At 35.9% G+C, this 13,989-nt stretch overlaps 1 protein-coding gene across 1 annotated transcript in view; it reads right to left on the bottom strand.

The window, feature by feature from the left end:
• Positions 1-13,989, bottom strand: part of LOC110450617 (coiled-coil domain-containing protein 57-like) — a 20,302-nt gene that overhangs the window by 4,537 nt on the left and 1,776 nt on the right. The window contains exons 2-17 of the mRNA XM_021498234.1: positions 12,913-13,042; positions 12,099-12,253; positions 11,464-11,632; positions 10,785-10,906; positions 10,505-10,593; positions 8,829-8,986; positions 6,944-7,018; positions 5,988-6,188; positions 5,391-5,549; positions 4,943-5,105; positions 4,116-4,250; positions 3,731-3,914; positions 2,998-3,195; positions 1,484-1,584; positions 911-1,111; positions 638-697 (exon numbers count right to left, since the gene is read on the bottom strand). Of these exons, the coding sequence (XP_021353909.1) occupies positions 638-697; positions 911-1,111; positions 1,484-1,584; positions 2,998-3,195; positions 3,731-3,914; positions 4,116-4,250; positions 4,943-5,105; positions 5,391-5,549; positions 5,988-6,188; positions 6,944-7,018; positions 8,829-8,986; positions 10,505-10,593; positions 10,785-10,906; positions 11,464-11,632; positions 12,099-12,253; positions 12,913-12,989 (2,247 nt within the window). The 5' untranslated portion in view covers positions 12,990-13,042. The remainder of the gene's footprint in view (positions 1-637; positions 698-910; positions 1,112-1,483; positions 1,585-2,997; positions 3,196-3,730; positions 3,915-4,115; positions 4,251-4,942; positions 5,106-5,390; positions 5,550-5,987; positions 6,189-6,943; positions 7,019-8,828; positions 8,987-10,504; positions 10,594-10,784; positions 10,907-11,463; positions 11,633-12,098; positions 12,254-12,912; positions 13,043-13,989) is intronic.

Below are 13,989 nucleotides of genomic sequence, written 5' to 3'. Positions count from 1 at the left end.
CCATATCTGGGTCTTGAGAAGAAGATATTTGAAATTTCAGTCAATTCAACCCTTTTTGGCCCCACCCATCAGCCCCGGGGGGTCAGTCAGGGCTCATATATGCATACTATCAAACTGCTACCTAATACTGATAATGCTAACCTAAATTGAATTACTTCCAATGGAAATTAAACAAATGTTAGTCCAAAATGAGATTTCCCTATATAAACTATAGTTAAGGGTCAAGAAATTCACAATTTTGGTAAATCACCTTAAGACCTTTCCATCTATGAAGAGTATTCGATTCTACCATATCTGGGTCTTGAGAAGAAGATTTTTGAAATTTTAGTCAATTTGACCCTTTTTGGCCCCGCCCCTCAGGCCCCTAGGGGCTGGGGACCAAACTGGCCACTACTTTTGTTGACCTTTGGCCATGGAAAGTTTCTGCAAAATTTCATTGAAATTGGTTCAGGGGTTTTGGAGAAGAAGTCGAAAATGATTTTTGAAAATTGTTTACAGACGCACGACGGACAAAAGGCGATCGCAATAGGTCACTTGAGACTTTGTCTCAGGTGACCTAAAAATTCAATATTGATTTCATACACTTTCGTTTTTTTCTGCTGCAATACACAATGTACTTCCTGACATACTAATGTACCTGTGCTCCAAAATTTACAGTTGGTCTCTTGTCAGCCATGTCCAGTTTCAGGGCTGAAATCTGAATATGTTTCCAAATTAACTCTAATACAAGTGATTTCTTTTATCTCAGATATAGATATAAACTGTACCAAGTTTCTTATAAGTATATTTGAAAGCAATAAAAGACCAGTGCCTAATATTCAAGAAAATATACATTTTTACTAGGTATGTAAAGCAAGTTTTTTGTTTTGTCTTGTGTCTACTTCAGGCTTATCTGCCCTGTGTCACTAACCTCTTGACGCAGTCCTGTTACCTCCATGTTCCTCTCCAAGTTGCTACGGTAATACTCATCACTCTCCTTTCTGGATTCAGCGAGCTGCATCTCCAGGTCTGACACTCTTTGTCTCATGCTTGCAATCTCTGCCTGGCTACGCCTCTCTCTAGCACTAAGATCATACCTCAGCTGGTCCACTTCTACCTGCTTCTGGCGGGGCTGTGGGAATATAGACAAATTTAGGTACTTGGAAATAAGTACCTGTTATATAAGGGGGTGATAGTGACAAGATCAGGTAAAGGAATATGTCCCTGGTATAACAGGGTTATCAAGGAATTGCCTAAATTGCTACTAGTCTCATGAAAAATTATCATGATTTGGCTTTTGATTAATCTACGGCCAAATAGCATTACCATTTGTCTCTATATGTTATTCATAATAATTCATTTAAAGTAAAATGTTGATAATGGAGAGACAGACATTGTGCCATCAACTCAGAGGCACTTTGTGCCAGGTGAGCTGATACTTTTCTTTGGCTTTGATTTCAATTCTCATAACATGAGCTCGGAAGGTTTAACATGGGAAACTGACCTCTTTAGATAGCTGCTCTACAGTCTTCTCCAGGTGTTGTATCCTGGCCTGCTGTTTCTTCACTTGAGCAGACAGCTCGACTTTTTCCGACCTAAATGCACCTGCAAGTAAATGTATGAATGGCATTTTGACACTCATCTAATGGGTCACACATTATCGACAAATATTGACATGATAAGAACACATAACCTACTGTAATCTAACAATTATCTTCCAGGTAGGAGTATAATAGGGTGGGGTACGAGACTAGGGGTAATCTAACAATTATCCTCCAAATAGATTCAAAAATGAACCACACATCCTATATGCTGTGTTTTTTGCCTTTGAGAAAACTAAATATTAAGTTTACTTACAGACACACAGAATGGAGGTAGGAAAAAATTAAAGATTAGCTCACAATGAACTTACATAGTTGCTGAAAACATGTAGTTATCTGTTTTACTATAATACCAATATATACATAACAGTGATTGGTTCGGAATGGTTTCACCCATGTGTTGATACACTTGATAATGTGGCTAAAATCATATATAATTAGGTGTGTTTTGTATGTGAACAGTCCATTGAAGCACGTTTTTCCTTATTATATAAACACAACATTAAATTTATCTCAATTTATTGTTGTAACAAATAACACTGAATGCTGTACAGCTGTATTTTGTTTCATTCCATTTTTTGCGTCTATGCTGTTACACTTAAGTCAGTGGAACAATAGTATTATATGAAATGTTTTATATTAGAAGTGTTCAGTTATAATTAGAAGTATACTTGAGTATTCTGGCAAATTAAAGGGGCTGGTTGGGGAAAAAAATACAAAATAAATGGGTCTAAATGCGTTCTCTGGCCTTCCAAAAGTTATACCACGGCAATATGATGGTCAAATTCTGCTTGCAATGTCCAGTTTTGACCACTGAAATCTCGGGGAAGCCCCGCGTAAATTTAGCGCAGATCTATTTATATATGTCACGTGGTTGTTTCGAAAGTGAGGCAGTGAAGATAACAACAACAGCACGCTGTCATGTGCCATGTCAGACTTAACTAGTGGACAAGACAGCAATACTATACGTAAATAATTGTTTTCAAAGGTCATGTATGCTGCAAGTGTAGTATTCCTACCTATATGTTGTTGTTATATATAACGGTATTGATACCTCGTGCCTGTCATGACTTTTGCATGCATCTTTTTCTTTCGTCACGATGTTTACATTTGGCCTTGTTGATGACGCGCGTGCGGTAAAATTACATCACTGATCTGGGTCAACTGAGAGTTTTAGACTGTCAGGTGACGATTTAGGATTTCTTTAATATAATTATAATTTTTACTCTTAGGCAGTGAATTTCAGCAAAATTTGTATCGGTATATTTCATAAGAAGGTATTTTAAACATGTGTTAGCCATTTTAGCAAGTATGACATTTTTTCCCCGACCAGCCCCTTTAAGCAGTTTTGCAGTATTTTTCCTTAATGTTCCATATGATAAAAAACCCATTTATATTTATGTATAGCTGAATTTACCAATGTTTTCATTCAGTGAACTTATGTGGTGTCGGAGTGTGGGGTTGTCTTTTACTTCTGCCATCACTTCCTGTTCAGAGGCAGAAGAGGTTGACACAGGTATCTTTCCATATCGCTTTCCTTCTTCCACAAGACTTTCGAGATCTCTTATTTTCTTTCTCAAAGAACGAACTTCCTTTTGAAGATTTTCAACATAATCTGAAACAGATATTTTCATGTCTAGTGTAAAAGAGATCCTTCCTTACATATTCGACTGCTACGATTTGACCTGGAACCATGAGATTACTTAGTCCAGTGCTCTCATGGTTAAAGGGAAAGCTACACCTCACAGAGCTTACAACTGACCAGATGTGTGACCATCAATAGTGCACTGTGATGCTAATAACAAGTACAGTCAGATTTATGTGTGATTTAAGACCCCAAGACTTCGTGATCTACACAAAGAAACAGGAACATTGGTGGAAGCCACTACTTAGATTGACATTTATATACCAGGTATAACTCAAGATTATTAGATTGACATATATACCAGGTATAACTCAAGATTATTAGATTGATATATATATACCAGGTATAACTCAAGATTATTAGATTGACATATATACCAGGTATAACTCAAGATTATTAGATTGACATTTATACCAGGTATTACTCAAGATTATTAGATTGATATATAACATCCATCAATTTTCAGGTGTTTTGGTTTAATAAAGAATAAGCCATAAATACAAACCCTGATCTTTGATTTCCGGATGTCCTGCAGACTCCAGGTCTCTATGTGGGGCAGGAAGATCCTGTCCTAGGTTTTCCATCTGCATCCTCATCTCTTTGATAACTGACTTGAGACTGTTGTTCTGTTTCTGGAGGCTTTCAACATCCTCTGAATTGGCTGTTAACCATACTTTCTCCATATCAATCTTAGGAAAAGTTGACAATGTAAAAGTAAGATTCATATAGAGCTCCAATCAAACAACTTGAACAGTTTGTTTTTTTATATTTTGAATTGTATGTTTTCAAAGAGAAATATAAATATCCCTGTTTAAGGTGCAAGAAAGTTCAATCCTACCAGAGAGTAGTGATTATTACAAGGCTGAGAGAAAGCAATGTCCAGGACTCACCTTGTTGTTTTTCTCAACAGCAATGCCATGCTTCCTGAGTGTGGCTAGGGCCTGTTCCCTGTCATGGTAAAGTGTCCTGATCAATGTCTCACGGTGCTGAAGTTCCCGCTCCTTCTCCTTCACTGTTGCCAATGCCTAAAACATGAGCTGATTTGTTAATATTGTTATTATGGAACAACTATTTAAATCCAACACCTATTTATATTTCACATTCCATTGCCAGTATTCCGTCTTTGTGTATTGCAGAGTTATCTGCTCTTGTGAGCAGGTATTGTTTGTTACGTCATTTGTTTGTGAGAGAAACGTCATCAACTTTTGAGAAAACGATGTAATTTTCTCACACAAACCAATGACGTAACAATCAATACCTGCTCACAAGAGAAGATAACTCTGCAATCCGCAAAGACGGAATATTTACTCTACCAAAATTTAATAAAGCAGTCACATAGCTAGGAATGCTGTAAGACTTGTTGAAGTAAATTTCTGTTCCCAGTCAGTGAAACAGAAAGAGGCCACACATACCTCATTATACTGATACAAGTTACTGTTAATCAACGTAAAAATGTTACCTATTAAATATGAAAAACAATTCCAACATTTACATCAATATCTTGTCTATGCACTTTATTCTTATATCAATACACTTGTTTTTTTCATTAACAATATTACCACAGAAATTTTACATATTCCCCTTGTATACTAAGAATATAGTCACATGTCTTTAAAATGATCCCATTAATAATGGTAGGAATGTGGTATTTAAAAGACACAAACAATTAATCAGTCTGTAGACAATATCTACATCCTCACAATATTTCAGCACTTACCTCATCCCTGCCTCGTGTCAGTTTCTTTACGAAGTCCTCAGACTTTTCGTACTGCTGCCTTTCTAGATCCTCAAAGCGTCTCTGCCAGTCGAGCTCCAGCTGAGCCTTACTTCTCTCAAGACTGTTCTCCCGCTCCACAGCCAGACTTAACTCCTTCTTGTACCTAACAACAGCGAAGTTTCAAATGAAAGTTAATTTATATGCTGTTGAAACAACTTAATGAACTATATGTTCGTACAATTTTCATATGATGAAAAAAATCTAAGCTAGTTTTTGACAGGGATGAAATTTATAACCCAGGACATGACAAAATTTATAACCGTAGCAATCGGTTTAAAGAGCCACAATGTAAACATTTCCACTTTTATAGTAATGGTTTCTTTCAAAACTGATCATTTATATATATTTTTCTTGGTTAGATTCCTTGTATTTGTTAAAGTCAACATGCCTCTCAATGTCTTCCTTCCTCTGCTGAAGGTCAGTTTTCAACTTGGCCTCATTCTCCCGGAGTGCCTCCAGCTCTAGGTCCTTATTAACCTGACTGCGAGACATATTTGTAACATGCTTGTCCCACTTCTCCTTCACCTCACACAGCTCGTCCTGTAACCTGCAAGATCAGACAATGATAAAACAACACCTTCATAATTACAACGTGTTTATACAGGACCAGCTTCAACTTTCATGATTTTCTTCTTAATGGTTCAAAGCAGGTTTTACAAACACAAAACAGTCATACAGGGCCAGTGATCATAATAAAGTTGGTATTAAACCGTTGGTGTCAGGCAAATCAATACAAGGAGACAGAAACTGAAGAGCATGAATCTTTCGGTGTAATAAGCACACATTTCACAGTATACATAAACACAATGAAATAAATTAGCGATTTAATTAATTTTAAATTGAGTATTAGGGTAGATGTGGACAGGAGGACATGAGTGTAAGTTATATAAGAACCATAAGCAAATGTACAGTTTCACTACAATTATCGAAGAAGAAAGACAAGGGAAACTTATGCTGTATCAGGTAAAAATACCAGACAAACTACTTTTGTGTTTGTAGATCCTTCTCCTTCTCCAGGTCTTGTCTCGCCCACTGAAGTTTGCGGATCTCCACTTGGTTGTCCTCAATGGAAGACTGTAGCTCCTTGATCTTAGTGGATAACGATTGCTCCCTGTCTGCATACCCTTCTTTTACCTTGGCCAGGGCAGCTTCTTTCTCACGTCCATATCTGTCCATCTCACTGTGTCTAGGTAACATAAAACACAACATAACGTCTCAATTGTGTCTGGGTTACAAACAACCCTACAAAACATCTTGCTGTGTATGGGTAACATAGAACACAACATAACATCTCAATTGTGTCTGGGTAACATAGGAACCTACATATCATCTCCCTGTGTCCTGGTAACAAACAACCCTACAAAACATCTCCCTGTGTCCTGGTAACAAACAACCCTACAAAACATCTTGCTGTGTCTGGGTAACATGTAACCCTACATAATACATCATTGTGTCTGGGTAACATATAAACCTACATAATTCCTCATAGTGTCTGCCATGGGTAGCAAATAACCCTATATAATACATCACTGCATTAGGGTAACAAATAACCCTACATAATACTTCACTGCATTTGGGTAACATAGAACTCTGCATAATACCTCATTGTGTCCCATTCAAATAACCCTCCATAACATTTCAGTGTCTGGGAAACAAACAAAATCCCAAGTTTTGGTCCTCAGTCACATGTGAGAATCTTTTTAAAATTGCAGAATCTGTTGCCAGGAATGCTTTTTAAAGTACTGAGCCAAAGTTGCCTCGACCTTTGAACCACAAAATGTATATGGTTATCGCCCCTTATATCTTTACAATATACCAGTATGCAAATATGTCTGAGGGGGATCCCGGAGTTGCTTAATTATGGGGGTCACTTAAGCAGATTTGACTGTACAGGTACTACATTTAAAGATGGTTTTTATAAAGGACAGATTCATGGCTTACTTTCTCTGGAAGTCTTCTTTCATTCTATTCATGGAAACCTCTGACTGCTCTAACTGTTTCTCAAGGTCAGATATCCTGAAACAATTAGAAAAACAATAAATTTTGTCCAACTTTATTTGGAGACATCTAAAAACAAATTCAAAAGTTATGTCAAGCACTTCCTTTCCCTCACAGCACTATTTATAGCAGTGAGCTCGAGGCTGGTAAGCATCCAATCTCCAAAACATTTCCCCTTACAGCAAATGTACCTCTATGATGTAATGACAACTGGCTCTCTGTCTTTCCTGAGTTATCTCCCTCAACACTCACATTAGATGAGTGTTGTTATGACGACAAGCACAGGTACTGGCCTATGGTCAAAATACACTTTTTCTGTGGGTTGTTATATATATGCACACAGTAGAGTAAATGTATATGTTTCCTGAGCCCACCCTACAAAATGAATTTCAAACAAGTTACTTGTGAATAGAAAACAGAAAACAGAAAATGAATAGTGACCAGTACCTGTAACTGTCAGGAAAACCAGCTCTGTCTGCCAGTGATAATATATCCTCACTCCAAAGTACCAATTTGGGTAAAACAAATACATGTATACCAGGATTGATTTGATTCGCCTAGCAGCTAAATTACAGCTATCATAACATTGCAGACACACTATATTTGGTCTGTATTTAACCTCGATTTATGGTCAAAACAAGAGGCCCAACGGGTCTGCATTGCTCACCTGGTATTAATCTCACGCTTGTAACCTTATAAGTGATCTAAAATAAAGCTACAGGCAAAATATCAGTATTTATGACTACAAGTCATTCATAAGAACATTTCACACCTGTGACCATTGAAAAGTCAAATAAGGTCATTACGTTGAACAAAATGTATAGCCCTTCATCTCAGGATGTAACTTGCAATATATCGCAACCCTATCATTTTGTTTATTGGGGTTAGGTCATTTAAATTGTTTATACATATTTGACCTCATGTGACCTTGAAAGTGGGTCAAGGTTATTCAAATGAAAAAGCTTGATAGCCCTTCATCCAAGCATGCTAAAAACTTGATAGATATCAAAATTCTGGGTCTCATGGTTATTTACAAAGAAATCGTTTAAAGATTTTGAACAAATGGCAAAGTCATTCATTTGAACAAACTTGGTAGCCCTTCATCCCATCATGTTATGGGCCAAATATCATCATCCTGCGCCTTTTGGTTATTTAGAGGAAGCTGTTTAAAAGTTTCAAACATATTTGACCCCTGTGACCTTAAATATAAGTCAAGGTCATTTATTTTAAACAAACTTGGTAGCCCTTCATCCTAGTCTACTACTGACCAAATATCAACATCCTGGGCATTTTGATTATTCAGAAGAAGTTGTTTAAAGGTATTTTAGACAATTGACCCCTGTGACCTTGAATATGAGTGAAGGTCATTCATTTGAACAAACTTGGTAGCCCTTCATCCCAGCATGCTACTGGCAAAATGTCATTACCCTGGGCAAGAAGTTGTTTAAAGTAAAATAATGACGACAGACGCCGCACCAGTAACTTTTTTGGTAGCTTTTTTTATAACAAAGTTGATCAGCACAGCAGTTAATAAACATTGAAAATCAGGGATATTTTGAAAAAAGCATAGAAAGTCGGAATATAATCTGAAAATGCTTCTGGTACACAACAAAAACATAATTAAACAGGTTCTTGAAATCATATAACAACTAAATGACTTATTTATTTGAGAAATAAATCCTCTGGTAGAAATTTCTCATACACAATCTGTGATTTTTTTCCCAACAAATCAAGGCATTCGCATTTCCTTGTATGATGCAAATATGCCTAAAGTCGGCCCATACTCTGTTCATTCTTTAAGAGTTATCTCCCCTCATACTAGTTGTACCTTGCATCTTTCATGGCGGATAGATCGGCAAGTTCCCAATCCTTCTCCTTGAGAGCTTTCTCCAGCTGTCTGTGGTTCCTCTCCACCTCACTGTAATCCTGGGTATTCCTGTCCTGTGCATCCTTCATCATCTCCATCTCCTTACCCAGCAGCTTAGCCTGGTAATATAAATACAGTTCTCATCTCCTCACCCAGTAGCCGAGCCTGGTAATATAAATACAGTTTTCATCTCCTTTTACCCAGCAGCTTAGCCTGGGAATATAAATACAGTTCTCATCTCCTCACCCAGTAGCCTAGCCTGGTAATATAAATCCAGTTCTCATCTCCTCACCCAGTAGCCTAGCCTGGTAATATAAATACAGTTCTCATCTCCTCCCCCAGTAGCCTAGCCTGGTAATATAAATACAGTTCTCATCTCCTCACCCAGTAGCTTAACCTGGTAATATAAATACAGTTCTCATCTCCTTACCCAGCAGCTTAGCCTGGTGATATAAATACAGTTCTCATCTCCTTACCCAGTAGCTTAGCCTGGTAATATAAATACAATTCTCCTCTCCTTTTACCCAGCAGCTTAGCCTGGTAATATAAATACAGTCCCCACTCCTTTTACCCAGCAGCTTAGCCTGGTAATATAAATACAGTTCTCATCTCCTTACCCAGTAGCTTAGCCTGGTAATATAAATACAATCCTCCTCTCCTTTTACCCAGCAGCTTAGCCTGGTGATATAAATACAGTTCTCATCTCCTTACCCAGTAGCTTAGCCTGGTAATATAAATACAGTTCTCATCTCCGTACCCAGTAGCTTAGCCTGGTAATATAAATACAATTCTCATCTCCTTATCCAGTAGCTTAGCCTGGTAATATAAATACAGTTCTCATCTCCTTACAAAGCAACATAACCTATTTAAATAAGCATGTTCTCCTCTCCTTACAAAGCAAAATAACCTATCTAAATAAGCATGTTCTCCTCTCCTTACAAAGCAACATAACCTATTTAAATAAGCATGTTCTCCTCTCCTAATTACAAAGCAACATAACCTATTTAAATAACCATGTTCTCANTTACCCAGTAGCTTAGCCTGGTAATATAAATACAGTAACTTACCCTTGTAATACAATGTTCTCATCTCTTTACAGTAACTTACCCTTGTAATACAATGTTCTCACCTCCTTAAAATAATTAAGCCTAGAAATACAAATCATATTCTCTTTTCCTCATAATAACATATCCTAGTAATTTAATTATCGTTCTCCTCTCCTTACAAAGCAACATAACCTATTTAAATAAGCATGTTCTCATCTCCTTACACATCAACTTAACATAGTAAACTAAACACGCCCCCATCTCCTTAAACAGTTACTTATCAACTTATCCTAGTAATATATCATATGTTTTCATTTGCTGACCCAGTTTTTGATGAAATCAAGTTTGTTTGCAACATTAAATATCTTGTTAAAGACAAATTGTCAAAATAGTTGCCACCTTCAATGCTGTTGTCCCCTATCTCAATTTCATGTTTGATTTGTTGTATATCAACAGCATGAAATTAAATAACACAGACAGCCGATTGAATAGACAGACAAACAACTTATACCTTAACTACCAGCTGGCTAATGGAATATTATGGTACTATCAACTTTACTAGAGTAAACTTATTTGTATATGGTTGTATACCTTCAGTTCATACTCTAGAACTTTTGTGCTCATTTCATCTGTTTGTAGACGAAACTCATGTTCTCTCCTCTTCAAGGCATCGTCAAATTCTGAAAGCAAATGATCAAAGATTGAAAAATATGTCAATTTTACAGTTCAGTTTATCTGTGGTCTCAGATTGAGCAAGATTTACAGTTACATTATAATAAATGAATATAATCTTCATTCACCATTTACAATTTATTAAGAAATGTACTTGTATTCCACAGTGTTAATATTTCATGACAGAATGATGCTGTACCTGCACTCAATTCTCTGCGTTGTGTATCCAGTTCTTCCTCAACTTCTGTCAATTTCCTTTGAAGAGTTCTCTTGAAGTTTTCAAATTCTTTCCTTTCCTGTTGCAGCTCAGAATCTTTGGAACTGAAAAAGTTACATGCATACTTTGTATGGACCCTTTCTGAAAGCCAAACACCCAAAAAGGCTAATAACTGCAATGCTTTCATATTATGATCCATATAAAAGTCTTTATTACATTTAATCATGGTAAAAAAAAATGTCCAGTGTGAAAAATAACACTTTTTCTCAGTAAGTTCATCAAATGGATGTCATAGGATGCATGACTAGCAACATGTTTGTCTTTTCCAAATGTTATAACTAGAATATTCCTTATTTCATGATGAAAACCAGTTACATTTCAATAAGTGGGATGAAGATATCAATTTCATATTTTTCACCTGTGTTATCCACTTGTATTTATCTCTGACATTTGCTGGTGATAAAGAGTGTAAATAAGAAAAAAGATTACTCCTATTTCACACTTTTTCACCATTGGCACATTTTGATAATCTTCCACATATTTACAGTATAGAATATCAAACAGGGAGGAAAAATCAGCAAAAGGTAAATCTATTTGGAGAACCTCACAAAGTAAAAATCAGCAGGGCAAACTATCAGACTTTACAGTATCCTGTACATACCATCTGTAGGAATCAATTTCTGCCTGTTTCTCTTTCAACCTCTGTTGATAATGAAGCTGGAGTTCTTCCCGTGCTTGGTTCTCTCTGTCACTCCATGTTTTCATGTCGTCTAACTTGATCTTCATCTCACTAATCTCTCCATTCTTTACATTCAGACTGGACTTTAGCTCTGAGCATGGATATAAGATTTAGGACATTCAATAATGATATCCACACATACATCGGAAAGTATTACAGTCCATTAGGAAAAAATGTCTGTATTTCTGCCTCCGTTATTTACAGAACTGACTTGTTAGTGCATACAGTTTAACTAATTTGTTAATTTTAAACAATTGCAAGCAACTATTCTAAAAGTCTGAAACACTGTTTCTATATATAAATATATAAAAGAAAGAAACATTTGATTACCTATACTAAATTTTGAATTAACACAAGAGAAACATATTGTACAGGGAAGTAAGAAATTAAAAAGAATAATATGTAAGAAACAAATGAATCAAAAACATCGTGTTCAAGAGTTATCTAATATCATGGTATAGTAATAATTGTTTTATATAGATATCTTTGTTAGGATATATTTATAATAGTTAACACAGGGATAAGACAGTAAATCGAGGATAATCAATCTAACGTACCACTGAAAGTTAAATCATATGTTTCTAGTTCCTTGTCTCTCTCCTCAAGCACTTTCAGGTTGTATTTGAAATCTTCCTTAAGTTTTGTGAATTTTGCCTTTTCTTCTTGAAGTTGTCTGTCCTTATCTTTGTAAGCTGCTTCTAGGGTTTGCATTCTGATTTAAAAAATCATATGCATATTATATTTTTTCTCTCAGTCAAAATATATGTACCTGTGCATTTGAAATACAAAGTATCATCAAACTCAACTATTCACAAAGCAACCATTTTCATCAGTCAAATTGTGAGGCAGGGTAGTCTTGAGGTAGGATGCCGGGCTCGTGTCACGGCACCGCACTGTAAAACTGTGCTTGTTTCAGTCTACTCAGCTGTAAATGAGTATGTGGTTGGGCATTGCTAGAATTGTTGAATGTTAGCTGTGAGTGCCGAAATAGCAGCACCGGCTGTATGCTCAGGGAGTTGAGAAAGATATTGGCTGATTGCAAAGGCCCTATAAACAAGGATAATAATTTGTTAACCGCTTTGAGACGACCTTCGAACTAGGTTGTGATAAAGCGGTATTTTACAACAGCCTGTTCCTTTATGAATTGGGAAAATATAGCATTATTTGTATTGAAATTGGGAATAGTACTCAGTTTTTGGTCATTTTGGGAAAATAAGGCTCTACTTAGCTAGAGAAAATAACATGTGTAACAGTATTCGGCAGTATAACTGAACAAAAAAAATCACTGAAATCGGTACTGAATCTTTCTGTCATTATGTTGTTTTACAGTTTAAATGAAATAATGATAATATGAGTCTTCTGTGTATTTACCTCAGATTTGTGACTTCCTTCCATTCTCTTTCCTTCTGCGCAGCCAATTCTTTCCAATTTTCATCTTGATCTGCCATTCTGACATTCTTTTATCATACAACTTCAAAGATAGTTGTACAAGCAAGCAAAACTAAAAGATAAAAGAAAAGAAACTGTCACTGTCATAGATCAATCTTGATTTAACCCTTTTCATTAAGAGACTGAAATTAGAATGAAATTTAATACAAGGTTATATTTTTTATAAACATTTTTAACAAAATTCTTCAGCTATCTGTATAAAAAGATATCATGGTAGTGATTTACCATTTGAAAATTACATTTCAGCACTTTTTCAACAGATACATTACTTCATAATTCACATATACATGTATATATTTACTGTAGCTGGTCATCCATGTAATGAACATATGACTATGTCTAACATAGTATGAGTGCATCAATTTTAGACACATTTGAGACAAATGTGATTTCATCATCATCATCATCATCATCATCATCATCATCATCATCATCATCATCAACATCATCATCATCATCAGGATGCTTACCAGAGTACAGAATGGCCTGGCTGAAGTACAAATTTGTGGTTACACTATGTGACTATACACTGTGATATCACTTATATTTTGACATCAGTATGTCAAAGTGACACTTGACTTCTAATGCAAGCTACTGCAAATCTGTCTAATCTGCAAAGCCTCTGGCTCAGACATATTTGCGGTAACTTCCAATAAATGGAATGCATTATCCTACATAAGGAGTGTTGGATCTCCCTCACACTTTAAAATGTGATATGTAAGTGGGTACGTGTGATATAAATCTCATCTTGGTTTTCTTTAAGGTGGCTCCACACTTTCGCAATTAACCAGCAAAATTCGTTGAAACTTTCATATAATGGTTATGCAACTATGTAGAGTTAATTTTATGAAAATCTAAACATTCCGATAGTTTGGGGAATTTTTTGGAAAAAATACCAAAAAATTGAATTTTCGCCACTTTTAATATTTTCCGTTTTTTTTTGTGTGTGGCATTGTTCGGAACAATAAAAACAATAAAAAAATGAAAAGAAGCATTTAT

The sequence above is a fragment of the Mizuhopecten yessoensis genome, unplaced genomic scaffold, assembly GCF_002113885.1.
Source record: "Mizuhopecten yessoensis strain PY_sf001 unplaced genomic scaffold, ASM211388v2 scaffold5369, whole genome shotgun sequence".
NCBI classification, from domain to species: Eukaryota; Metazoa; Mollusca; class Bivalvia; order Pectinida; family Pectinidae; genus Mizuhopecten; species Mizuhopecten yessoensis.
This window is presented reverse-complemented; position numbering and strand designations above follow the sequence as displayed.